Below are 25619 nucleotides of genomic sequence, written 5' to 3'. Positions count from 1 at the left end.
TGTTATTCATCTGGTGAAAAAAAAAATGTTATTTTATATTTTTTTGTGATCTTCAATCAAATTCTGACCATTTGCTTCCGTGTTTGGAGTGGTGTTACTTTGCTAGCACAATAATCTGCCATGATAACCATGCCTCTCTTACCGTTTATTTGCTATGAGGGAATAATGAGCAAAAAGAAAGCCCCTCCCCCTACCCAATATTCTAATTCAATTGAAAGAACGTCAGGGAACTGGAATAAAAGTCTCAACAACTTCCTGTTCACATGGAATTTAATAACATCAGCACTAGGGTTGAGCCGATAGACGATGCCATCGTCCATCGCCGATGGCCAATAGACAACACGATGCTGAGCCGGCATCACCGATCCTCCGCCCTGCCCCCGTCGCAAACCTGCTTGTGAAAAATACACACTCATTAGCAATTTATACTAATACGTCTTAGTCTTAAAATGGCATTTTAGAATGAAAATGGTCCACATCCACACCGTGTTTTACCTAGCATTTCTAAATAGCCCTCCGTCCACTGAAAACGCACATCACGTGACCACACACACACACAAACTGTCATGCACTCTTAGCTCCAGAGAGCAGTGCACGTCAGACAGTTTATCAAGGATGTACTGCTGGATCGCGTCTCACTATAGTTGTTAAACGTGATATTTAATTGATCTTCTCTCTATCTGACGACACTTTGGCCTTGTGAATCTATCAGGTAGCGTGTTACAGCGTCAGTACACTGCTTCAGTCTTTCACTTTCACACTTGTGCTTTTAGTAATTTCAGTGAAAACCTCAGATACTATTGGTTGTGCATCTTTTTTACCGACCAACCTCCGGTTGAAAAAAGGGATGGACAGGTGGTAATTTGTGTTTAACTTATATTTATTTATTTATGATTTGTTTATGGGTAAAATGTTTCTATGTTTCCATGATGTCTATGTTTCACATTAGACATGATACGATGCCAAATTGGTCGACATCGCTCAACCCTATTCAGCACACCATTTTTTAGCACAGCTACACTAAAATCTGCATCTGCAGGAAAAGCAAACTGAGATCTGATCTTCCTGTAATGTGGCTTTCAAGAACTAAATGCTCCCATCTTTTCCAAAACATGTCTACAAATCTATGAACTTTTCAAGAAAACCCACAGATTTGCAAACATAGATGCTTCTTTATCTTGAGGCTCTTGAGAGTTAGGGTGAACCCATTGGGGCTGTTTCTGTGCATCCAAAATAAAAATAAAAAGCAGGAATGTGTGTATTTTTATAGTGTCTGTGTAGCTTCCCAACCCATAGTATGAAACATCTGTAGTAGGATAACATTTCATTCATTTCGTGTTCCTGAATATGTTGACTTAGCTTTTGTTCTCTTTGAATGTTTATGAGGCGGCGCTGTGGGATGTATAGGACAGACCTGGAACTCTGTGGCTTTCGAGCTGCTGCCGCGTGTCAGTTCTGCAAGCCTCAGGAGTGTGAGTGCATGTGTCCTGCCACCCATATGGAGTGGAGCCACTATGTCTCATCTCTGCATGAGTGTGTTTCTTGTTTCTCTGGATGTTGCCTATCATAATGTTTGCTTCTTCCAAGAGATCTGTATGCATTGAGATTAAAGGATTCAAATGTCAGAGCTGGGTTTTAACAGATTTCACATTCGGTTCGATGTTCTGTGTGCTCAATGTAGGCCCTCTCTAGCTTCTTCTTTGCTTTGACCATTACTCCAACCACAGCCATGTCATCAGCATACTTGAGTAGGGTAATATTGCTTTCAGAAATCTGCATTTCACTTATATACATCGAAAATAATTGAAATAATATTTTGGAGAAAGCTAGAAACCTTTAACCATTTATACTATGGAAGTCAACAGTTACATGTTTTAATTTTTCTTCAGAATATCTGTTTTGTGTACAGCAGAAGAAAGAGGCTCATAAAGTTTCGAAACCACTCGATTATGAGTAGAAAATGAGTAAATTGTCATTTTTGGGTGAACTATACCTTTAACAGTGCTCAAAATCAGCTACTGACAGCATTTTCCCAATTCTAATGAGGAGAGGCCTCATTAGACCTAGAAACCCTATATGTTAATATTTCAAGCTTCATAAGGAGTGGTATAGTGGTTTAGTTTGATCATCGCTGAATCAGGAGGTGAATGGAGGTCACTCTGATCGAAAACAGCTTTAAATTTATTCATTTCAATTCCCTTTCTGATTGGCAGTCTTTTCCCATTACCTTTGAATTGATTTTTTTTTGTGTATGTGACTGAAAAGTCCACCTCACTCCCATACTCCAATGACAAGAAATATGGCTGAAAGTTGGTACACGTGTGACGCCCCATTAGCTCACGTGCCCTCACTGTGGCTGGGTGATTTATGTATGGTGAATATCATTTCGTCTGGCTGACAGGGATGATCGGACGGTGGTCGTTAGCAGGTCTGAGAGGTCCTGGCCCAAGGTGAATGGTGCTATTCTGACCTGTCTGCTGCCCGGCAAACCGTCCGCATGGATCTGAGGATCTGTATGCGAGCGTGTGCGCAGACATGCCTTTCTAGCTTTCGCGCTACAGCTGCCGGCTGTAAATATTAGCTTTTCAAATGAACGCGGCCACCCTCAGATATTCAGAGGCAGAAATTGAGAAGAGTGTTTTTTTATTTAGTTGTCTGGCACCCTTTTCTAAACCAGCAGCAGACAGCTTGGTTGCGCTCAACAAACACACGGTAAGCAGCGCATTCAGCCTGCATCGTCTAGCGCTGGTGGTTTTGGACTGGGGTGAAGGGGTCTGTGAGACCGGTTTTAAAAGGCCATTGGGTTCAGCTCCATTACACATAAATATAAACAAATACTCACTGAAGAGATTCGAAAATAACAAGCTAGTAAACCTGCCCCCACCTGACGGCACAACATAAATTTGTCCTCAGAGATGCGGTCCTCAGTGTTTCAGTGTGTGATTGAGCTGATTTGTGGCATTATGTGTGTGTGTATGAGAGCGACATGAATAAACTCTAAACTAAAATTATTTTCATGGTATTTCTGATAACTCTTTTATTTTCTCTAAAATAAACCAAAATCTTTCATTGCAAAAAGTGAGTTTATTTTAGTCATAATATATATATATATATTAGGGATGCACCAATACCCTTTTTTTGGAACCGATCTTATCTCAATACCAACATTTTGAGTATTGACTGATACAGATCTGATCCTGATATTGTGCTGTTTTATTTATTTATTTATTAAACATAATACATTTTTATTATTATTAAAAAATGTACAATAGGCTACATTTATTTCTTTGAAATTAAATTTGTCACTTTTTGATTTAGTGGCTAGTTCGTATGAATTTGTATGATCTAATTCATTCCTATTGTTCATTTTTTACAATTTAGTACGATTTGCTCATCACCTAGTGATGGTTGGGGTTAGGGGTGGAGTTGGGTGCCACGCCTCCTTTTTACAATTGTACATTTTCGTATGACTGAACTTGTATGAATTCGTATGAATTAGCCACTAAACTGACAAAACGTAAAATACTTATGTTTCCTTTTGAGATCAGCCCTCCGGTATCTGTGGACACTTTTAAAACTGAGCAGCACAAAGGGAAGAAACATTAATTGAAAATTGAGAATAGAAAATCTGTCCCATGTATTACTGAGCCTTTCCTAATTTATAATTTCAGGCAGGCCTACTTTGTGTGTGAATAGCAGGTAATAACTATCAATACGCCGGTGTTGCAAATGCCATCTGCTGATCTAACAGACACAGTGCAACATGATTTAAAAGCAGCAATGAACTCCTTGTTGCAGGTCAAAACGAACCCATTTAATGCAAAACTAAATGCATTTCTAACGGTTCAAAAACTAGTACACCCAAATTTATGTTATAGAAAAATATTAAATATACATAAAAAAAGGGATAAATCAAGAGAAGCAAATAAATGAAAAAAAATTGTTGTAGGTCGTAATTTTGTATTTTTATTTTTTGCAATATTATGCTTGAATTTAATTGCATTTTTAAAATTTTAGGTACGTTTGGTGACTAAAATAATATTTTAATAAATATGTTTAATAAATCTGCTTTGCTTAAATGCACCAAAATACATTGCCTATATTCACTGAGAAATGGATACAAATTTTCGTGTCACAATAAGAAGGTCACTAGTTCGATCCTCGGCTCAGTTGGCGTTTCTGTGTGGAGTTTGCATGTTCTCCCTGCGTTCGCGTGGGTTTCCTCCGGGTGCTCCGGTTTCCCCCACAGTCCAAAGACATGCGGTACAGGTGAATTGGGTAGGCTAAATTGTCCGTAGTGTATGAGTGTGTGTGTGTGTGTGTGTGTGTATGTGTGGATATTTTCCAGAGATGGGTTGCGGCTGGAAGGGCATCCGCTGCGTAAAATAAAGGGACTAAGCCGACAAGAAAAAGAATGAATGAATATTTAATTGTAAGTCAATGTAGTACCAAATACCAATATATTATCTTCAGTATTACATTTTTTACATTTATTGACGTTTTATTTATAGCAGTATAAGGAAATGGGCGAAAGAAATGAAGCAATTTGAACAGACTCTTTGCCTATGCAAGCACCAACGGTCAAGTGACGGAGCTCATCTCAGTTGAAGGTTTTTCCACACGTGTCATTTGTGAATGTGTAGATGCTGGTGCTGAGGTTCCTGTGATGAGCAGGGCGTTTGCACGTCCAGGAAGGGCTCGGTAATCCAGTGCTGCCACAGGCATGCTGAAAATGAGGAGCCCCTGAAGAGTTGTGGAGAACACTGTCACTTTTTCCACCCCAGCAGGGTGGAGGAGAGATGGAGGAGAGAGGAAAAGAACACAGATAGTTGTGGTGGTAAAAAGAAGAAGACTTTGAACAGAAGAAGAAAGTCCATATGTTGTGACGTCTGCATTTGAACCTCAATCAAGTTTTGTACATCTTTTTTTTCCTAAACAGAAGATATTTGGAAGAAGGTTAATAAGCAAAAAGCTTTGAAAGTATACTTCAGGAAAGTAGTGATGTATTTTATATGAAAAAAAGCAGAAGTCATACAGATGTGGAATAACATTCTTCTAAATGATAGGCAGTATTTGTATTTTTAAAATGAGTTGATTTACATCTTGTTTCTTATTATACAATAGATTTGCACAGTATATTAGGCCTGTCACAATAATCAATATATCAGCTTATAGCACAATACATGGACATGACCTCAATAATTTTTGGTAAGGCAATATATATTGCCTATTGTAACGAGAAGACTGACACGGAGGGATCCATTATGCAGTATTTATTACTCAAGTTCTCATTCACACACACAATATGCACTAACGTGCAGACACACAACAACAGTCTATGATGACAAGAGACTGGCGATGGATAGACACAGTGAGTATTACCAGGCATAGATCGAGGGCAGGCTGCTAGTATCAGAGTCCGTGAACCAGGCGTGGGTCGTGGGCAGATAGCAAACATCAGAGTCCTTATAACAGGCGTGGTTCGTGGGCAGGCAGCGAGTATCAGAGTCCGTATACAAAGCGAGGGTCGTGGGCAGGCAGAAGTAAGGATGGCTGACGTGAAACTGACGTTTCGACACAGTGTCGAGATCCCGAAGCGCAAGTGTTTCGAAACACTGCACCGAAGCATGAAACACCCAGGTCACGTGACTAAAGTGTTTCGAAACACTTGGTCACGTGACTAAAGCGATTCAAAGCATTGATCATTTCAGAGGCGTTTCAAGACCCGGAAAATCTGCATTTGACTGGCATGATCAATAACGTATATGTATCTTGTATGGCTTAGTGGACTGTGCGTGTGCACAACAGTGCTGTATTATAATTTTGTTTGGGTTCGAATCCCGACTAGTCCAAATACTACAAAATCATGATTTAATATATTTTAATCATGTTACTGTTTTATGGTGTAGTCTAGATAGGATACAGCTACGGATATGCCATCAATTTAGCATCATTTTTGTAACACTGTAAAACAATAATTCATATTTTTACAGTACTGTGATGGGATTAGGTTTTGGATATACGTTAATAAAATACAATGGGAAATTTAATTAATAATATAAATAATTATTGTTAACTTCTGGCCACGACTGTATCTGATCTAGCAACAACCCTGTTTTATGAACAAAACAATACAAATTTATTTACAAGGTGTTTATTCGTATGTCAGAGCAATGTTGAAACAAAACGATACAATAACAAAGCATTACCAACTGCTATTAAAGCATTTCAAAATAATTATTTCAGTTTGGATTCGAACCCATTATTCCCGCATAGTGGTCACGGACTCTAACCGCTCGTCTAAACCACTTGCAGATTTATGGCTACAAAGTGGGGTTTCATACCCTAATTTGCTCAACTGTTCTTTGCTGAAGCTGTTTCAGTGAAATACAATTAAAATGACCACTAGGTGTCGCCGTAGAGTGGTGTTTCGAAACGTTTCGAAGCTTCGACACATTTGCTTCGATAGTTTCAGTGTTTCACGAAGCCTCGCTTTGCCCACCACTAGGCAGAAGGCGAAGCAGAGTCAAGAAACAGGCTGGAGTAATACACAGGGAATCAGTCAGGAATAACGCTCAGAAATGCTGGCCGGGGCTAAACAAGACTTCGCACTGAATGAGCGTTTGGTGCTGGCTTATAAAGGGTACGTGGGTCATTAACGGGATTCTGTTCAGGTGTGCATGATCAGAGTGAAAGAATGATGTAATGCTTAGAAGGCCGGAGATGGTGGCCTCTGACACCTATACATAAAAAACAATTCTAGCAACATTTTAGCTGATTGTGCAACAGCTCTATCCATATTGGAGCTGTTAGTGTGGTCAGTATGGTTTAAAAAAAACACTATATTTACTATAAATTACTTTAGTATATTTTAATGTGGCGTCTGACAACTGAAAATAGATCAGCAGATATCGCAACCTCGGTTACTTTATACTTTGTTTTTTTTTTGTTTTTTTTCATTAACATTTCTTATTTATTTCACATTCTGATTCAGTGACTAATTAGTAATTGTTAAAATGACTATTATTAAATGAAATATTCTTAAGGATAAAATATGATGTGTTTGGAAGAGTGTACTTGCATTATGATTCTATTATATTGTCATTCTGGCATTATAGAATGAGTGGCATAAAATGGTCTTAAAATGACAATAATATCATTCATCGCAATGTATTTGGTGCGATATATCGTACAACAAAAAAATAGGTATCGTGACAGGCCTGCAGTATTTCATAAAATGAGTTGTGTTATCATCCAGTATCTAGTGTTTTTGTGAATTTTATTCACATTTTCATTATTGTTACAACTTTACCATTATTTAAATAACATTTAATCTTAATCTTAAATAATTTTATTTATAATAATGTAGTATTTTATATGATTATTACAACTTAAAATTACTGGACAAACAGCACAATTAAAATTTTGGGTCGAAACCAAGAACATTCTGGACATACTTTGCTAAAAAGTGAAACCAAAAATGCTTTAGAATAAATTTATATAGTGTCACACGATCCTTTAGAAATCAATATGCTGATTTGCAGTTCTAGAAACATTTACTGTTATTGTTAGTGCTGAAAACAGTTATGCTGGTTATTATTTTTGTGGAAATCATGAGTTTTTTTACTCATTTTCCAAACACAGATTTGATTATTATTATTTTTTTTCAAATGAATTCTGATATTTATGTCACTTCATTCCCCTTAAGGCTGTTAAATGAATTACTGATATTATCAATTTTACATGACAAATACAAACTGTACAATTCTGTTATTATTTTTACTTAAAAGTATTATTAATAATTTTTTTTTTCTTTTGCTAAGAAATATCCCAGTGATATATTCGGTATTGTGACATTTAATATTGACATAAGTGTATTAAAAGGCACTGATAAGTTCACGGTAGACACTGTTGCTGCGTCCAAAACCGCATACTTTCATACTATATAGTACCCTAAAATCCTTATGCGAGCCGAGTAGTATGGCTGAATTCATAGAATTCGAAAATCAGTATACAAGAAGAACCCGGATGACTTACTACTTCCGGTGAGATTCTAGAGTGCGCATCCCATGCACGCTGTGCTATCTCATGATGCCCTGTAAGAGAATTCGAGAATGAGAGTAAAGCAACGCAACTGGCGCAGGTAGGTCATGTGACCATGACAAAATGGCGTATGTAGTACGTCTGAATTCCATTCATACTTTTTACATTCATTCTGTATAGAATTTACTTTTCTAACGACTTAGTGGTTTGGTTTAATTCGAATGCAGTACCTACTGCGTAATAGGCGGTGTCAGACGCAGCCTGTGTTTCAGTTGAAGCTCTAATTAAATGGTCAGGATAAAGAGTGTTGGTTTGAGCTAGCTGAACTCTGCATGGTCAGATGGGACGTCCCCGATTCACCCTTCTCAAAGGAAGCTCAGGAGGATTGACCGTTTGCAGGCCGCAGCATTAGCTGAAGCTGAAGGGATGCACTGAAGGCTGAGGTGACTGAAGTGTCAAGGTTTACAGAGCGCAGTACTCACTGGAGTAATGCGAAGTGTGCCGGTTAGAGGGTGAGAAATATGTAAAGACCTGAGTCAAGGAAGTATCACTGTGTTTTCAATTGACAACCAAAAAAGGATCTTAAAGAAACAAATTTTTAATCCATTCAGCTGATCTCCGGGTCTGACAGAAGCACTTAGCATAGATTATTGAATTGGATTAGACCATTAGCATAGGTCTGGTGGATCTTACAAAAAAATAAAACAAAAAAATCACAATATAATGTTTACAAATCATTCTATAGGAATCATTTTTAAATATTTTTTTATCAATACATTTAAGAATATTACGATTTATATTTATTTAACCCCTTTATTTTAATTTACCTACATTTCTAAGCCAAAGAGTTTTAATAGTCAAAAGCATTAAATATAATAACAATATTATTTAAATATTTAACAAAATATCTGATCTCTTTATTATAAAATAAATATAAGCGTTAAAGACATTCTCAAACTTGATAAATAAAATGTTACAAAGTGTGTGCAATGGTAAAGGTAGATCAACATCTGTAAGGTGTCAATAATAATGATAAAGTAAACATCAAACTCTGTCAACAAAACTAATTAAGGTAATCAAATCTGAGCTTTTAAGTAAAGGAACTACTCATCATTATTCAAATACATATTGCAACATTACAAGTTGTGAAGTTAAATGACTCTATTACCCCCATATGCTAAAAAAAAATATTTCAGATGGGGAGCTAGTGGCTGGGATGCACAAGAAAAGAAAGCAAAAAGCCATTCTGGCGACATCCTTACATCCTTTTTTATTTAATAAATTTGATAAAATTATAGCACTTTATACCAAAACCTCACAACAAATCTTGTTTATTGATATTGAAAAGGGTGTCCGTCAATAAATATCCATACCGATTTTATTGCCCAGCCCTACATTAGCATCTTGCTCAAAAATGACCAGAGTTTTGATAATTTTTCTATTCAAAGTTTGACTGAGCTACTTCTGTAGCTGCATTATGTACTAAGACCAATAGAATAGTTGCTGTTTTCTTTGTCAATATGTCTAGGAATTAAACTGTCATCCTGGTGTAAAAATCAAGGAACTTTGGTGTTGTACCATGGCTGCAGCAGGCGCAATGATATTATTCACCTGAAAATCGGCCGGCAAATATTATTCCGATTCGTATATGCACAGTTCAGAATCTGCATCAAATTTAATGTTCTGAGTCATCTCTCTAAAATGTCACCATGTTTGCAAGGAGGTGTTCAAGTTGGTTATGGTGACGGAAATTTGGCAATCGCATAATTTTCAGGTGCTGTATCATTGCGCCTTTTATAGCCATGGCACGTTATCATACAGCAAATATATAACGATCACCTATGAGTCTCTTTGAATAAATGAATAAATGATTGGGCTTCAAAGTGACTCAGTGAACAATGATCCGAATCAGTATCAAATGATAGTACTTTCAGACATCAGTAATTGATAACCCTTAGGCTGTTCAGCCTGCATTTGTCCTAAGGAAGTGTACCTGCAGAAGAGCCATAACGAAGTGAGAGTGAAAATGACTGCAGATCTCGTTCAGCGTCTCTCTTTTGCTGCTTTTTAAATCTCTTTCCTCTGGCCAGCTCAGTTCCACTCATTTTAATGTAGTTGTTAACAGCTTGTGGTGGAGCGGTTTGTGTGGCTTTGGTGTCGGTAGCTTCGGACTCGATGAATGAAGGAGCGCAGACACAGTCGCTCTGGTGCAAAGGAGTGAATGAGGGATCTGCTCTCTCTGAACTAATCCATCTCTCTCTCTCTCTTTCTCACTCGCTCTCCTAAGCTTATGCCATTGGACGAATGCCTATAGTGTATGCAATGGGGTTGTGATTGGTTTAAAGGTTTTTAACAAATGTAGAATGCAGCAGGGACAGCAGGTTTATTAAAATATAGTGTGATATACATATTAATTAGTGTCTTGTATTAGCCATGTATGGGTTTACTATTTGGCTTATTAAATTGATTTGTTTTTTGTATTTCCTACAGTATACACAAATTTGTTTTCTTGTAGATTATTGGAATATCTTTACATTTTTTATACAGTTAACAACCATTTCTGTTCAAGTTTGTCTTGATACCTGATATTAATGTAGTAACTGCATAATATTGTTTATCTAATTATTACCTTGTTAAAAAAATGTCCGTTTATTCATTCATTCATTTTATTTTCAGCTTAGTCCCTTTTTTAATCCGGTGTCGCCACAGTGAAATAAACCACCAACTTATCCAGCACGTTTTTTTTTTATGCAGCTTATGCCCTTTCCGCCGCAACCCATCTCTGGGAAACATCCACACAAGCTCATTCACACATACACTCATACACTACAGAAAATTTAGCCTACTCAATTCACCTGTACCGCATGTCTTTGGACTGTGGGGGAAACCGAAGCACCCGGAGGAGAATCACACGAACGCAGGAAGAACATGCAAACTTCACACAGAAACGCCAACTGACCCAGCCGAGGCTCTAACCAGCGACCTTTTTGCTGTGAGGCGATAGCACTACCTAATGTGCCACTGCGCCACTTTCACATCAGCTCAAATGCTTTTTTCTAAAAAAAAAACTTTACATACACATTCATATATAATCGATATTTCATATAATGTTAGCAGTTTTTTTCCCAGTGATGGGTTGCAGCTGGAAGGGCATCTGTGAATGCATCCGGGAAGCGTGAAACATATGCTGGATAAGTTGGCGGTTCATTCCACTGTGGCGACCCCAGATTAATAAAGGGACTAAGCCAAAAAGAAAATGAATGAACAAATGTTAGCAGTTTACCCCGCCCTATGGCCGTTCAAGATGTTGGTGATTTTCTATTATATTCTCAAGTAGACCATTAAAGAAAATTGTTAGCTGAAACTATAGTTCTCTGTGCACCCCACCCATCCCCATTCTATAAATGTTATCATTTGGTCAAGATGTATTCGCCTCAAACAATGCAGAGACTACAAACTGTTGACTTATTTTTTCTATCATAATTCAACCCTTTTGGCAAATGAGCATCAACACACCATTTAGAGTGGAGGTTGGGTCGAGGCAGACTAATTTCTTACAACGTTGAACAGACACCATTTGATCTCTTATACTAATTGATTTAACAAATGAATCTTTATTGTTAAGTGTCATTGACAACTTTAATTGTAAATCAATAGCTTTTTCTTCAAATTCTTTTCAGACATGATTTTCACTTGGCTTTTATTGGCCTGACTGTTTCTTTAGTCTCTGTTGGATCTGATTGATTTCTATACAGTATGTGTTCAGCTGTAGAGTTTATGCTGAACAGCGCTGCTCATCTATCCTCTGATCTCACTCTGTCTTTCACTTTTGTGTTTTGTCTCACTGTGTCTTTCTCTCTTTCTTTCTGTGTCCACAGGAGTCGGAAGATTCAGATCCGGAACATTCCTCCTCATCTCCAGTGGGAGGTGAGTGTGTGTGCGTATAAACGTAGTGTGTATATGTGCATGTGTGTGGTGTGTATGTGTGTACCTAGTGTGTGTGCTTGTATCAAAATGTCCCAACAAGTATATTAAAACATGTAATTATTGAAATAATGAAAATGGCATATCAAATCATATAGAAAGAAAATGTGTTAATTAGGGTTGGGCGATTAATCGAAAAGTCATTTGAATTAAGAGATGCACTGACTCCAATACTTGAATCGGATATCAGTTGGATAACGCATATTTTTGCTGTTTCAGTCAGCTCAGCTGGTACCGATCCAAATCCGATCTTGGCTTGCGCTATAATCGGTGTAATTTTTAAATCAACAAAGCCATGAAGGTAGCCTCTTATAAGGCACTAGAAACTATTATAAGGTACTAGAAAGTTGTCATGTAGGCACATAATTATCACAGATAATTATTCAAGTGGTTATATTCATGATTGAATTGGTTCCAAAAAATTGAATTAATCTAATTAATTAGTTAATCTAGTTTTTCCAGGTAAATTTTTTTTTCAATTACTTTCGCATGCAAGCTTATTGTGCAGCACAGCCTTCGCGCGGTCACATACCCCGCACCTCTTAAAAAAATTGAACTGCACTTTGTGACAACGCATAACACAAGCTTTGTGATTGATCGGTTTGATATTGGTGACGTGCATGGGCGGCGCAGATTAATTTCAGTTGTTCAAAAAATAATTATAGTGTGTGTTTTCTCTGAATTATTTTACAATCAAGTAATGCACCCTTTGTTCAGAAATCTCTTACTGGTAATATGTAAACATATTTACTGTGCAAAACTTGTCAGTGAACTATGAGAGCAAAAAAATGAAATAAATTATAAAACAATTGTTCATTTATCGTAATCGAGTTAAAATGTTGAATTAATGGAGATTTTGCTTTTACTCCAACTCGTCCAGCCCTAATGTAAATGCTTCAAAAGTTTAAAATGTTGAGGGTTGTGTTTGGGTAATGGGACAGAATATACAGTTTGTACAGCATAAAAATCATTATGTGTATGGGAAGTCCTCATTAAATATGAAAACCCAAATGTCTGTGTGTGTTGGTAGTGGTTTACTCTTATATTACCAAGGCCAATATATTTATTCTGATATTTGTCATTTTTAAGAATCAGCATAGGCCAGTATGTTTTTTAGTTTGACCATTGTTTTTGAGGCAGGACTTTTATTTTGACAGGTCTGAGAGTGGCAGTGCCTGAGCACACTGTGCTTACATTCACACTCCTGATCACTGTTGATCAGTTCTGTCTATACTGATAGACATATATATAATAATCAGATAGAACTGTCAAACAAAGTAACTAAAATGTATACAATACGAATTATAACAATTACACAAAACACAAACCTTGCAAATTTTGTCAGATCCAGCTGTGAGATCTTATAAAGTGTGCATTTGTGTCCTGCATGATCACCTGTTCTCTGCACGATGGTCGGTCTTTGTTAACTGGATGCTGACAGGTGGAGAGTTCAGCTTAACTGGACATATATTATCCACAAACTTTAACCTTGTGATTTTAAATGGACTGTATGCAGAGCTAGAGTTTTAAAGACAATGATAAACTTCCGGTGAAAGCTTAAATTTCATAAGGTTGTTTGTACGCCATCAATGTTGTAATGTAATTACAATACATTCAGGTAAATAGACTTAAGCCTTCAATTATTTGTTTAAGCGTAAAACGAACGCATGTGTGTGCGCATGTGTGGTCAGCATACTTGTCTCCTCTGGGCTGCATCTCTTCATTCTCTGAGTGACTCTGTGTTTGAGAAGCTCTGCCCCAAACACACACACGTGCACTTCCTCTGCAGTCCATGCGAATCAGTCTGGAGAGCTTTCAGCCCTGGTGACCCAGTTGTAAATCCTGATGACATCATCACTGGCCCACTTGCATACTCTCACACACTTGTGTGTGTGTGCGTGTGTTTGTGTGTGTGTGTTTGTAAACTGTGGCTCTGTATTATTCTGCGTTGCTCTCTTGAGTTTTTGGGTTCTTTGTAAAAATTGTCACGCTCAATCGGCCAATATATGTACCATGCTATATATAATACTGATATTTGCCATTGTTAAAGCTGAACAAGAACAGTCACTTGTTACAGATTAGAGCATAAATGATCATTGAATACATTTTGTTACTCAAATGATTTAAAAAGCGGTGGATATATACTCTTAAGACTATATACCATTTTTGAACTGCAAAGTTACAGCAAAGCCTATTGAAGGCAAGCCTGAAATCAGTATCCTAAAAAGCATAACGACTAATGCTAACGCTGCCTCTATGTCAGTACACAGGGATGGAGAGTAAATCACTATGTGATTGGCTAAGAAGTGCTTCACATGACTAAGTTAGCCTTACAGGTTTTCCAATGATAGGTAATACAGACATTTTAATTTCACCCATAGTAAGAAAATCCTTGGTTAATCTCAGAAGAAGAAAAAAAACTGCGCACAGTATGCTTTTTTTTTTTAAAGAAATGAATGCTTCAATTGGACTGGATGGATTTTAATGTCTTTTATTATGTTGAAAAAGATTTGTATAATTCAAATAAATGCTGTTCTTTTGAACTTTCGTTTCATCGAGGTATTGATGAAATTAAAATCGTATCAGTTTCCACAATTATTTTAACATTTGTAGTAAAAGTAGCAAATGTTTCTTGAGCTGCAGATCGGCATATTAGAATGTTTTTTCATGACTGATTAGTGTAATGAATAATAATTTTATAATAACTAAGAATAGAAAACAGTTGTTTTGCATTGTAATAATATTTTTACAATATTATGCTTTAGCTGCATTTTCGAACAGGTAGTCAAAGATTGCCATCAGTGTGGTGCAAGAATATCTCACCAGCCTTAGACATTTCAGTACTGCATTTTTTATATATACGTTTATGTTAGTCTGAAAAAATAACAAGCAATGATCAATGTAATGGAAGCATTTTCATTTTAGGGTGAATTTTTCCTTTTCTTTTACAACTTTGTGTTTTTCTGGTATTTGGTCTAAATGAGTTTAATGTTTTTCTTTTTGTGTTGCAAATTAATTGTGCTTTTCTCTTTGCAGGTTTTGGACAGCTTATTAGCACAGTATGGTACTGTAGAAAATGTGGAGCAAGGTAAAGACTTGGATAGTCTGAAATGACTATACTTAAATCCTCTATTATATTTTTTGTTTTTTGTTTTCATAGTTGACATTTCAAGAAGTGTTTTGCAGTATGACGTGCTGTTATTTAACTAAAGTTAATTGTGATATTTTAATATTTAATATGCTTGCAGCTTGCATGACTATATTAATTGATGGATTGTGTGGATTCATTTATTTTTTACACCATTCGACTAGTGAACTAGTGAAAGCAAAATTGAACCCACACACACTCTTAAAATTTGATTCATTTGATTATTTAGTTATTGATAGATTATTGACATTAGCAAATATAGAAAGAGCCAAGTATGTACACTTGAATTAGATTGCTTTCCTATTGATAATATAAATTGAACGAATAATTCTCCAACTGTATTTATGTGAAGCTGCTTTGACTCAATCTACATTGTAAAAGCGCTATACAAATAAAGCTGAATTGAATTGAATTGAATTTATACTCATTTGTTAAAGTTTATTTCTTCTGTTGAACACAAAAGCAATATTTTGTAGAATGTTGGAAATTGCATTGACATCCATATAATTTTTTTCCCCAACTGTGGATGTCAACAGCTACTGGTTTCCATCGTTCTTCATAATACGTGAAGTTGCACTAACTAATTTCGAGAGGAGCACGTGATATGATTGACCACAGCTGGTCTCGCATCTACAATCAATAGTTAGCCCATCAGATTAATCCAAACTCACTTTAAGTAGCCTAGCAAAAAATTACTCCCTTATCTTTGTTTTCTGAAGAATCCCCCATCCACCCCTTCTCCCCCTTTTTTCCTTTACCACAGGGAGCTCTCGAGAACTACCTGATCTCGAACTCCCCTTACATGCTCAATCGACTAGGCGGGAGCCCTGGGCTCAATTATCTCAGAGCTCAGGGTTCTCTCCCTAGACAGCATGCCAAACCTGCTAATAGCATCAAGCAATATACAAGTGTGAACTCTTAAATTTATTTTTTATGTTCGACAGAAGAAAGAAACCACATCAGGGTGAGTAAATAGTGAGTTAATTTAAATTTCAGGTCAACCATAACTTTAACTACAATTAAATTAAAAAAGTCACACGAAATGTTAGCTTACAGTACAGATTAATTAAAGAGTAGTGATTGTACTTAAAAATGCACTTTCCTTTACATTCATTTGTATTTTAGCCTAAAATCTAGATTACCATTTCTATTTCTGTCATTGAAAATTGATAAAAAATATATATATATATATTATAAAATAAGGTATTTTCTGTTAAGATCTTTGATGTGCCCATGTGAATGAATCTGAATTACAAACAGATTGTGAACTACAGAGACAATGTGTGCACTCACTGCAGATCAAACATCATCCACACTCGGGTCACATCAACACTCGCAACCAGTGGAGACGTTTCAGTCTTGAGGTTTAGTAATTGTCGTTCCCGAAAAAGGAAGAGGGAGAGAGAGAGAGGGAAAACACACAGGCAGCGTAACTGAGAGAGAGAATGAATGAAAGTCACAGACAAACAGTGTTTGATAGAGACATGAAATCTAGTCTGAGATGAGTTTGTGTATTAAGGGTGAGGGAGAGTCTGGTGTGAAGGTCCTGCTGTAATGTGTGTGTATTCATGGAGGTGTAGTGTAGTAATGAGGAGGTAAATATAGGTGCCTGTGGTCTCTCTGTTGAGACCCAGTCTTGCCCTTTACTCCTTAAATTAAGATGTATTTTGGTTGATCAGATTACAATATGCTACAGACATATCACCCTGCAGCGCAAGACTGGTTACTGACTGAAGCTAAGCAGGGATACCACAAGGGAAAACTAAGTTGCTGTTGGAAGTGGTGTTAGTGAGGCCAGCAGGGGGCGCTCAACCTGCAGTCTGTGTGAGTCGTAATGGCCCAGTAAAGTGAAGGGGACACTATACTGTCAGTGAGCGCCGTCTTTCAGATGCGACTCTATGTGAGTCAGGGGTGTAACCCCAGTGTCATGGCCAAATTCCCTTCATTGCCCCTTACCCATAATGACCTCCCAATCATCCCCATCCACCGAATTGGCCTGATCATTGGGACACTATAGTGTCAGTGAGCGCCGTCTTTCAGATGCGACTCTCTGTGGGTCAGGGGTGTAACCCCAGTGTCATGGCCAAATTCCCTTTATTGGCCCTTACCCATAATGAGTTTATACAGCCAATTTGTAAACTTTGAAACAAAATTATATGTATGTATTTCTGAATTCTGATATTTGATCCAATATTGAGAAATAAGCTTGCAAATTATAATCATGAACATTATGAACACAAAATACTTTTTTAAATGGTAGATTAAATTCTGTTTGCCTAGCAGTTCTTGGCATTTAAATATCTCAGTGTTGTTGTCGTTAGCAATCTGCAGTGTGTTTTCAGATACCCTCCTCCACCCCAGCTCCTCCTGTGTATACTGTAGATATGCTTTGAGCTGAATGCATGTTATGTTTGCAGCAGCAGCAGTGTGTTATATTCTCAGACAGCATGTTTGCAAATATACTACCAGTAGCAAGTCTTATTACTTGCTCTGCACCAATAATCGAATAATAATCAATAATCAGTCAGCAGCATAGCAGATCTATGCCGCATTAATAACACATTAATGTTGCCATAATTATTATACTAAATCTATCAGAGAGTTTTATGACAGAAATATGTTTATTAAACCTTTGACGATCTCAGCGGTACATTGAAATCTAGAACGGTATAAAAGGGTATTATACTGGGTCCATAATACAGGAAAAGATGGGGAAATCTAGTTTAAATCACGTGCACAGTCCATAGAAATGTATTTTAATCTATATGGTTTTGATTTCTAACAAAATGTAAAAAATAAATAAATTTATTTATATAATATCATTAAAGGGGACCTATTATGCAACTTTATTTAAGGTGTGATCAATACAGGAAACATACATCATCACACCACCCTGTTACTTCTGTACTTAAACATCTTCACTGGCTTTCTATTAAGTCACAGATTGATTTTAAGACCTTGATTTCAACCTTCAAAGCTAGCAGGCTAGCACCTGGTTACAATTGTGACCTAGTGACTCTTGCCACTCCAGCTCGCAGTCTTTGTTCAGCCTCAGGACTTACCCTGTATTAGCCACACGGTAAACTCAGTCCACGGGTGGTAGGGCTTTCTCATACACTGCGCCTAACCTGTGTAATGCACTACCCATCAGCATTAGGAATGCTGCTTCTCTGAACTGTTTTAAGAAACTTCTTAAGTCTCACCTTTTTAGTATTGCATTAACTTAGGATGATCATTCTGTTAACTTTTATTCTATCTTATGGTTCAAATCCTTGTTTTTTTTGCTTTTTATTAATTGTTGTGCTGTTTCTGCTATTGTTAGTCTTATTCTGTGTTCACATCAGCTGTGGAAGAAGCGTCAAGCGCGAGTGATTTACATGTTAAGTCAATGCAAATGCGCAAATAGACAACTTGCGGCACGATACGTGCGAGTGGTCTGGCGCAAGTTGTGCGAATGGCGCTTTGCGAATTGAGCTTTTAGCGTGTTTGACGATGAAAGCCCTGGTCGTCCAGGTTAAGTTTCTGGATGAGTTTTTGAGCTCACAGAGCTGGATACACCTCTGAAAGGATCTAGTGTATCTAGTGTATCAAGGCTGTTTTTAAAGCCTTCATAAAGCACTTAAACACTGTTATTTTCTCAAATCCATGTTAGCCATTTAGCAACAAAGCTAGAGTCACCGGGCAGACAGAAGCAGTGCCCATCACGCGAATCCATGGCTGTTCTGAAAGGAATTCGACACGCGAATGTAGCGGGATTCACACGCGAATGAAGCGAGTAAACTCATATGTTTACGCGGCTATTTACGTGCAAATAGCATGATTTATCAGTGCATTCCACATCTGGTGTGAACAAGCATAAGGAAAGTGCATTGCAAATAAAAAATACTTTTATTATTAAAAATAGAATCTCATTTTTGCTGTTAGTGGTGTCGATATTCACACACTGTTGTGAAGCGATTTAAAGTCTTAAAAGTCTTAAAGTCTTAAAAGTGATGTTTTTGAGCTGCTGACTGTATGAAGTGCATTTTAAAAATAGTTTTACAATACAAATACCATCCAAACAATGTTATCGTATAGCTTATGCACTGATCTAGCAAAATAAATATAAACACATCAGTGCAGCGCTAGTTCTCTTTGTGTTTCAGGGCTATTATCATGATGTGTCTTCATCTGTGACGCGCATTGTGTTTTAGATTTATCGCTTGAGCTTTACAGTAGGGCTTTGTGGTGTTCTTCATGTGTGAAGCTCTGGATTTCTGCCAGTCGTCCCACTCAACTTCCTCCAGACAGACTGTCTGGTCCTCCAGGCACACAACTACATCTGATCAATACAGCCGCATACATTTTCTCCTTAAACTGCCATATTGTCTCTGCAGTGGCTTCCTTCTGTAATTACTGAAATGACCTTAGTGAAATACTTATAATGTAGCAAAACCTTTGTTTATACTCTTCAGAGAATATAATACAGTTTGACCTTCAAGAGGTGTAATCCAAGTGTTTCCTAAACTCTGTGATGCTTTGTGTGAATTATGGGAGTAACATCCATTAAATTGCAAACAAATAGTGAAGTGTCATTTTAGAAACTGGGTACAATGAGGTGCCATTCTCCTCAGTTTAAGCACAGAATTAAAAGGCAATTCTTATTTAAATAAACAAATTACATTCATCAGACCATGAATACCATCAATTCTTTTAGTTTTCACACTTAAAACTCGAAATCAATTCAAAAGAAGATGACTTTTGGTAGCTGATGATATGAGTTTTAAAGCTGAAGAAATCCTGGACGAGGAATCATGCAGCTGACCTTATTGCATGCCTAGCCTATTTGTATGCCATATACAGTATTTATATTTAGAAAACATGCTTGTGTACACTTATTTTATAGCTATGTTGTTGTCACATCCGTGTTGTGATAGGATTACAAGTTTTAATCGGAATATATATAAAACGCATATAAAATATTCATTTGGACTGATGGAAATTGGTGCATGTAAACATACAGTAGCCATTGTGTCTGTATTTAGGTGCTACACAGGGCTTTGATCTGTGGACATTAGGGCTGTTTTGTGCTTGTCCTGTGAAGCACACATCTGGCCATGGAATAGCAATCCTCGTTTTCTATGCAGACACACTCAAGTGGCTCTTCATAGCACTAGTGTAAAACTGTTTGTTTGTCTGTGTACCTGATAGAACAGCATGCAGTCTCACATGCTTATGAATAAGCACAAGGTCCCTGTTTATAAATATGGAATTGATTTCATTTGCTCTTTCTTCTGCAGTTAACACTGACACTGAAACAGCAGTGGTGAATGTGACGTACTCGACGAAAGAGGAGGCTAAAGTGTAAGAGTCTGAAGCATTTATTCTTCATTTTCAAATAAAGATGTCGTTTAGACATTCGTTTGTTTTTGCATAAAATAACTGAAAAGGTGCTATGTTTTTAGATTTCACATTTATATACAATACCACACCAATGTTTTAACTTCAGAAGGTTTAACTTTAATTTACTTATTGAATTAAATGTAATTAAATTTATTTGGTGGAATAACACTGACCTTTTCAAAACACACACACACACACACACACACACACACATTTGCATATATACATACATACATACTTGCATACATACATTCATCTGCCACTTTATTAGGTACACTTTACTAGTTCCGGGTTGGACCCACTTTTGCCTTCAGGGCTGCCCTAATCTTTTGTGGCATAGATTCAACAAGGTATTGGAAATATTCTTCAGAGATTTTGCTCCCTATTGACATGATAGCATCACACAGTTGCTGCAGATTTGTTGGCTGCACATCCATGCTGCGAATCTCCCGTTCCACCACAATCCATAGAAGATGGGTACACGGTGGTCACGAATGGGATGGACATGGTCAACAATACTTAGGTAGGCTGTGGTGTTGACACGATGCTCAAATGGTACTAATGGGCTCAGAGTGTGCCAAGAAAATATCTCCCACACCATTACATCACCACCACCAGTCTGAAAAAGTTGATACAAGGCAGGATGGATCCATGCTTTCATTTTGTTGACGCCAAATTCTGGCCCTACCATCTGAATCAGAAATCAAGTCTCATCAGACCAGGCAACATTTTTTTTATCCAATCTTCTATTATCCAATTTTGGTGAGCCTGTGTGAATTGTAGCCTCAGTTTCTATTCTTAGCTGACAGGAGTGGCACCCGGTGTGGTCTTCTGCTGCTGTAGCCCATCTGCCTTAAGGTTCCAAGTGTTGTGCGTTCAGTGATGCTCTTCTGCATACTTCGGTTATTTTGAGTTACTGTTGCCTTTCTATCAGCTCAAACCAGTCTGGTCGTTCTCCTCTGACCTCACTGGATATTTTCTCTTTTTCAGACCATTCTTTGTAATCCCCAGAGATGGTTGTGCGTGAATATCCCAGTAGATCACCAGTTTCTGAAATACTCTGACCAGCCCATCTAGCACCCACAACCATGCCACAGTCAAAGTCACTTAAATCCCCTTTCTTCCCCATTCTGCTGCTCTGTTTGAACTGCAGCAGACTGTCTTGACCATGTCTACATGCCTAATTGTGTTGAGTTGCTGCCATATGATTGGCTGATTAGAAATTAGCTTTAACCAGCAGTTGGACAGGTGTACCTAATAAAGTGGCTGGTTAGTGTATGTTACGCTGAATGATTTATTTATTATATATTTGATTTATTTATTAATGTATTTATTACTTTCTACTCATATAAAATTGCTATTAATTTTTGCTTTATTGTCTTTGACTCAAAGAAAATTGACAGAAATTACTATTGTTCAGTTAAAGTCAGAATTATTAGCCCCCCTGTTTATTTTTTCCCCCAATTTCTGTTTAACAGAGAGAATATTTTTTCAACACATTTCTAAACAACAGTTTTAGTAACTCATTTCTAAAAACTGATTTATTTTATCTTTACCATGATGACAGTACATTTTCAGTAAATTTTGTTTTCAAGACACTTCTATACAGCTTAAAGTGACATTTAAAGGTTTAACTAGGTTAATTACGTTAACTAGGCAGGTCAGGGTAATTAGGCAATTTATTGTATAACAATGGTTTGTTCTGTAGACTATCGAAAAAATAATTGCTTAGAGGCTAATAATTTTGACCTTAAAATGGTGTTTAAAAAGAAAAACTGTTTTATTCTAGCCCAAATAAAACAAATAAAGACTTTCTCCAGAAGAAAAAATATTATCAGACATACTGTTAAAATTTCCTTGCTGTTAAACTTAATTTGGGAAATATATATATAAAAAAAACAATTTCAAAGCGGGGCTAATAATTCCAACTTCAATTGTGTATATATAACAAATAGCATTTCTATATTAATAGAAAGTATAATAAATACAAGTGAAGTGTCTGTTCCTACCATGACTTGCATGAAAATAAAAATATTGATGATTTAATAATGTTCTATCATCAGCCTAACATATTTATGTACAATATGAAACATCCTTAATTAGACATGTATTCATTAAAATATTTAAAGGAATACGGCATCATACAGTTTTAATATATTTTGAAGGATTTTTAAAATTTGCTGGACTTAAGGATAGGGAAAATTATTGGCAATAAATGATAATTAAATCATGTTTTGGGGCCATGTTGTGATTTTGGGGTCCTCATAGAGTCTTTGTATTATGTAGTCATCTAATGATTCCTGTTCTTAATTTATATGATACGATTTTTGATATATAAAACTGTTGTTTTACGTACCATGTTACTGGATTAGTTTAAATACACCAACAGAAAAGCTGTATTACTTACCCTTTGCTTCAATATTTAAATTCTTTGACCCATGTCAGATTAAACACGTCAGTGAATCATTTATTAATGTCATACATTCTAATACATGACATGTGATGCAGAAAACAGGATCTTCATCTGAAAAGTTGTCCACATTGATATACTCTCGTTATCACACTGCCTACTCTTTGTTTGAGTTTTGAAAAACACCAGCTTTACTGATTATAAAAAAAGTAATTGTTCCACTGATAGTTGTCACCATCTGTGTCTTCAGAGCTGTGGAGAAGTTAATAGAACAGACGTTTGAGGATTACTCCTTTAAAGTGTCTTATATCATGGATATGGATGCTGCTGCGGCTCTGCCTGCGACCCGGAATCGCCGGGGGGGAAGGACCTCACGGGAGCAGGACTCTCAGCCTGGGACGTCTGGAAGCTCCCTGGGATCCCGGCAGAAGCAGCCAGATTTCCCCCTGCGCATGCTGGTGCCCACACAGTTTGTGGGAGCCATCATTGGCAAAGAGGGACTCACAATCAAGAACATCACCAAACAGACGCAGTCGAAGTAAGTGAGAGAGAATAGTGTGTTAATAAGAGAATTATGAAGGGTTAAGGCATGTCTGTGTGGAGTTTGCATATTCTCTCCAAGTTTGCGTGGGTTTTCTCCGGGTGCTCCGGTTTCCCCCACAGTCCAAAGACATGGCCATAGTGAATGTCTGTGGATGAGTGTGTATGGATGTTTCCCAGTACTGGGTTGCAGCTGGAAAAGCATCCGCTGTGTAAAACACATGCTGGATAAGTTGGCGGTTCATTCGGCTGTGGCAACCCCAGAATAATAAAGGGACTAAGCCAAAGGAAAATGAATAAATGAAGAGTTAATGTGGTATACTTCAAAAAAAATTACTTAATTTAAAAACAACAAAAAATTAGCTTGGTGGCTTAGTGGTTAGCACTGTCACCTCACAGCAAGAAGCTCCCTGGTTCAAGGCTGGACCAATTGGCATTTTTGTGTGATGTTTGCATGTTCTCCAGGTGCCCCGGTTTCTCCCAAAATCCAAAGACGTGTGCAGTAGTTGAATTGGATGAACTATTATTGGCCGTAGGGTATGAGTGTGTGTGAATTAGTGTGTATGCGTGTTTCTCAGTACTGGGTTGTGGCTGGAAGAGCATCAGCTGCATAAAACATATCCTGCAATAGTTGGCAGTTCATTCCACTGTTTGACCTTTAAAATAGAGACTAAGCTGACGGAAAATAAATGAATGAATAAAAATGACTATCATATATAGAATTCTATAATATATTGATAAATGTAATTCACACTTAAAATGTAACATGTTTTTAATCAAAAACATGTTAAAAATTTTTTTTTGATCAAAAGAACTGTAAAAACTGTAATATTGGGAGAATTAGTACAGTTTGAATGAGTTTTCTATTTTAATATCTTTTAAAATAAAACTAATTCTTGTTGTGTTGATTTTTTTTTATTAATTAATGCATCCTTGCTAAGTAAAGAAAAAGTATTATAAAAAGAAAATCACACTGACCATTAACTTTCAAACATTAGTTTGCATATAACTGCTGCAAACGAATATTACATTCAATATTATATTTTACATGAAACTATAGTTTTCAAGCACAGAAAATCTGTTATCTGTTGATTAGTTCACAAGTATATTTTAGACACTAAATATAATGAAATTGTTTAAAGAATCCTATTTTTTATGAACAAATATGTACATTTATGGCTCAATGCTGAAATAAACCTTCTTAGTAGTTCAGAATTTACTTCCCCTGCCAACACAAAAACACTAAAACATGAAATTAATAAAATAAATATAAATTTAGTTGCTTTTGACCCATGCTTTCCTGTATTGTAGTAAATAAACATAAATAAAATATAAATAAACCGATCTGACACTGTTTCAATTAACTATAATCTTCTATGTGAAGCTGCTTTGACACAACAAATCGACATTGTAAAAGCGCTATAGAAATAAAGATGAACTGAATTGAATAAACGTATAACGTTAGCAACATTTTAGACACAAAAAATCTTAATTCCACTGATTCTGTCAGTATTAATCCAGAACAAATAATTCAATTCAATTCAGCTTTATTTGTATAGCGCTTTTACAATGTAGATTGTGTCAAAGCAGCTTCACATAGATGGTCGTAGTAACTGGAACAGTGTAGTTCAGTTTTTAGTGTTTAAGTTCAGTTCAGTTTAGCTAAGTTCAGTGTGATTTAAATCATTACTGAGAGTTCAAACGCTCTACCAATCCTGAACCATGCGAGCCAGTGGCGACAGCGGAGAGGGAAAAAAAACTTCACCTGATAGGAGTGAAGAAAAAAAAACCTTGAGAGAACCAGACTCAGTTGGGCACGACCATTTTAACTTCTCCGCTGGCCAAAAGTCTTGTACAGAGCTTCAGTCATCGTGGTGGTGAAATAAGATCAGATAAGAGAAGTAGATAATACAAATAAGAGATACAAGAGGTTTAGGTACGTAGGTGTTCAGTTACAGATAAATAACAGTCTTTACAGTAAAAATCAAATATAGATTATCATTGTTGAAGCTACAGAAGTTACTCAGTCCAAAAAAGTGATTTTATTTTATTTTAGATTTGAATTGAACACAGATACAAACAGTAGATAAATCAGAATGCAGTTACCTTAAG

The 25619-nt window shown here is 36.7% G+C and overlaps 2 protein-coding genes across 5 annotated transcripts in view; both read left to right on the top strand.

Annotated features, from left to right (window-relative positions):
* Nucleotides 1-25619, top strand: part of LOC141376079 (uncharacterized) — a 188459-nt gene that overhangs the window by 32527 nt on the left and 130313 nt on the right. The gene's annotated exons all lie outside the window — the stretch shown is intronic.
* Nucleotides 1-25619, top strand: part of igf2bp2a (insulin-like growth factor 2 mRNA binding protein 2a) — a 105536-nt gene that overhangs the window by 44487 nt on the left and 35430 nt on the right. For all 4 annotated transcript variants that reach the window (XM_009304504.5, XM_073911458.1, XM_073911456.1 and 1 more), the window contains 4 exon segments: nucleotides 11922-11970; nucleotides 15064-15115; nucleotides 20455-20518; nucleotides 23218-23505. In XM_009304504.5, coding sequence (XP_009302779.2) covers nucleotides 11922-11970; nucleotides 15064-15115; nucleotides 20455-20518; nucleotides 23218-23505 — 453 coding nt within the window.

This window comes from Danio rerio, chromosome 9 (assembly GCF_049306965.1).
Source record: "Danio rerio strain Tuebingen ecotype United States chromosome 9, GRCz12tu, whole genome shotgun sequence".
NCBI classification, from domain to species: domain Eukaryota; kingdom Metazoa; phylum Chordata; class Actinopteri; order Cypriniformes; family Danionidae; genus Danio; species Danio rerio.
The sequence above is the reverse complement of the archived record's forward strand: the minus strand, read 5'-3'. Positions and strand labels throughout refer to the sequence as shown.